General features: G+C 36.9%; 1 protein-coding gene across 1 annotated transcript; it reads right to left on the bottom strand.

Annotated features, from left to right (window-relative positions):
- Positions 1–1,870: 1,870 nt before the first annotated feature.
- LOC134744798 (uncharacterized) lies at positions 1,871–2,514 on the bottom strand. The gene has a single exon (XM_063678709.1). It carries the CDS (start codon positions 2,473–2,475, stop codon positions 1,915–1,917), a length of 561 nt encoding a protein of 186 aa, XP_063534779.1. The 5' UTR covers positions 2,476–2,514; the 3' UTR covers positions 1,871–1,914.
- Positions 2,515–2,748: the final 234 nt, after the last annotated feature.

The following is a 2,748-nucleotide window of genomic DNA, read 5'->3' as shown; positions in this document are numbered from 1 at the left end:
AACGGCATGCAATAGGAGAGGCCTAATATTGTCCAGCAGTGGACGAGAGTAAAAAAAAGAGTGAGAGTGGAAATAGAAGAGTGAAGATGCTTAGACACCTGCTACGACACGACGAATTTATCAAAAACGTAATCGAAGGGAGAGTTGAGGCAAGGAGATGGAGGGGGAGACCAAGGAGAACATACATAGATCAAGTAAAGGAAAAACTCAACGTCGTGTCGTATCAGACTGTCAAGGAGAAGGCAGAGGACCGACACGTATGGAAATCGCTCCACCGACAAGAGTATAACTCTTAAATATATGATGATGATGGACAAGAGTAGGCTGATGATGATGATGATGATGAAAAGCTACTTGGAGGAACTATCATAGAACATCATTCGACGCGTCAGGTTATAAATATTTCGACAGGTTTAAAAATTCGCAATGAAAATTGTCAGAGCAACTAAATATCACGTTGAAATTCATATTTGAAACAATTTTCATGAAACGTTGCTGGCAGCAGAGTGCTTTCATAGTGTGAAGTGTTTTAAATTATGTTAAGTTCAAAGTAATAAAATTGACGGGCCGCGGCCATGGTAATTTTCCCACTAAAAACATTGAATAATATTATGCCGTAAAATTGTCGTAAATTAATACGGAGATATGTATTAATGCAGAATGTTACATGAAGCCAACGAATTAATAAAGTAAAAAATAAGTTCTGTTTTTTGACATCGAATAATATTTCAAACAATGTATGTGAAGAAAGATATAATACTAGGCGAAGAGGTGAACTGCGTCCACCATGTACTTGTCTAGCTAAGTCTAAAAAGTGTCTGCATTCAATAGGTCCTAAGATATATAACCACATACCCTTAGAGATTAAAAGTGCGACTAGTAATAAAGGTTTCGCTTATGTCGAAAGCGTACTACTCTGTTGACGAATATTTCAACGGCGTGCACTCTTGAACTGGTTCACAATCCCAAGCTATTGAAATATAAAATATGAATTTAAATTGCCATATGCGATATAATTATAAGTACTGTAAACAGCTAGAACTATAAATAATAAATTTTGAATAATAATTGTACCCACCTGACACATCTTATACTTACCTATAATATTATATATAGACTGATGTGTTATGTTAAGAATGTTATTCATATACTTTATTAGATATAAAAATTTAAAATAAATAAAATAAAATAAAATAGCCATTTATTTCGACCTCAAATTAAAAAAAATTACATTTCTTGTCAAGTTTTAGGAAAAGAAAAACAAAACATGTCAAATTCTTAATTTAATCATAATAATAATAAAGTTCTTTGTCGTATATGTTATTTGGTATTTTTATTGAAATCGGTCGACTTGCCTCCCGGCATAGGCCTCCCCTAAGACCTTCCATTCCTCTCTGTTGCTTGCTCTTCTTGTCCATGTTGGTCCAGCGATAGCTCTTATGTTTATATTATTAGATATAAATAGTTGTAAATATGAAATACTGTGACATGCAAACTATGTTTTATAAAGGAATAAATGAAAGAATGAATGTGCCAATAATAACCAGTATCTAAGTAAATTAAATATGACATGCGGGCGAGGGCGGACGAACAGACGGACGGGAAAGGCAAAATTATTACTGTGTCTAGAGAACTCTAAAAATAAACCAAAAAAAATTTTTTAACTACCTACTACATCGGAAAATCTTAAATAAACTTACATATATTCAACATTCTTTCTTTAATGAGAAATGAGTATAACACAATTGATTATTGAAGTATTGATTATTTTATTTAACCAATCACTTGTTTTGGTATAGTCTAGTTACTAGCAGTCACCATTATTTCCTGCCTATAAGAAATATAGTTCAAGAAAAACATCAAGCAAATATTATGTATTAATTACTTTAATAAGTGTAATGGTTTCACAATCACTTAGGGTCTGAAGACAAACAGCGGCGCCCTATTCTGCAGCTGCAACCGCGCGGTATACCTCATGTTCTGCACATCATTCTCCGTCACAAACTTCACTTCTTGCAGCTGCCCATTGGGAAGGAGCACGTAATAAGTACCAACACTCTTCTGTACTTCCACTGGCCCTTCAAGCTTCTCGGCTTCAGGGTTTTCTGTAGATGTGGCATCGGTGGTTGGTGCACCATAAGTGTTATCGGGTACTCCGTAACTTGTGTCAGGGGCTCCATAGCTAGTCGCCGGCGGCTCGTTGGGAAGCGTAAAAGGCTGCGCTGGCTTCCAGCCTGCTGCAGGGTAAGGAGCTTTAGTATCAGCTTCATTTGGAAGCGTAAAAGGCTGATCAGGCTTCCAACCTGATGGTGGATACGGTGCTGCGTCTGTTGTAGTTGCTTCTGTAGGTGAATCAGTTGTGGTTGGAGCTAGCTCTTGCCTTTCGAACCTGAACCTCGCAGGTCTGAAGCGAGGTAGTAAAGGCAGCTCAGCTACCACAACGGCAACGACGCAAGACAGGATGAGGAACTTCATCTTTGATCGCTAATCACTGAATGATGCTGATGATACCGCCCTGCTTAATTTATACTGGTTTAAATGTTTATGGTTCATTGTTGTATCATAAATGGTATCTAAGGACGTAACTAAGCTATTCTCAAGCGACACAAACCAATATGAATAATTCCCAGCTACGCGTAATTGCAATAAGTCTTCAGGTCAAGGTATATTGGCTATGAGCTCATATATTAGATATGTTTAGTGAATAAACTAAGAGTGAATTATAAGGATAAGAAGGCTGGTCACGTC

Source organism: Cydia strobilella, chromosome 10, assembly GCF_947568885.1.
Source record: "Cydia strobilella chromosome 10, ilCydStro3.1, whole genome shotgun sequence".
Lineage (NCBI taxonomy): Eukaryota > Metazoa > Arthropoda > Insecta > Lepidoptera > Tortricidae > Cydia > Cydia strobilella.
The sequence above is the reverse complement of the archived record's forward strand: the minus strand, read 5'-3'. Positions and strand labels throughout refer to the sequence as shown.

Bases quoted from the DNA above. Each gene is read 5' to 3' on its own strand.
- LOC134744798 (XM_063678709.1), bottom strand. From the start codon at position 2,475: ATGAAGTTCCTCATCCTGTCTTGCGTCGTTGCCGTTGTGGTAGCTGAG.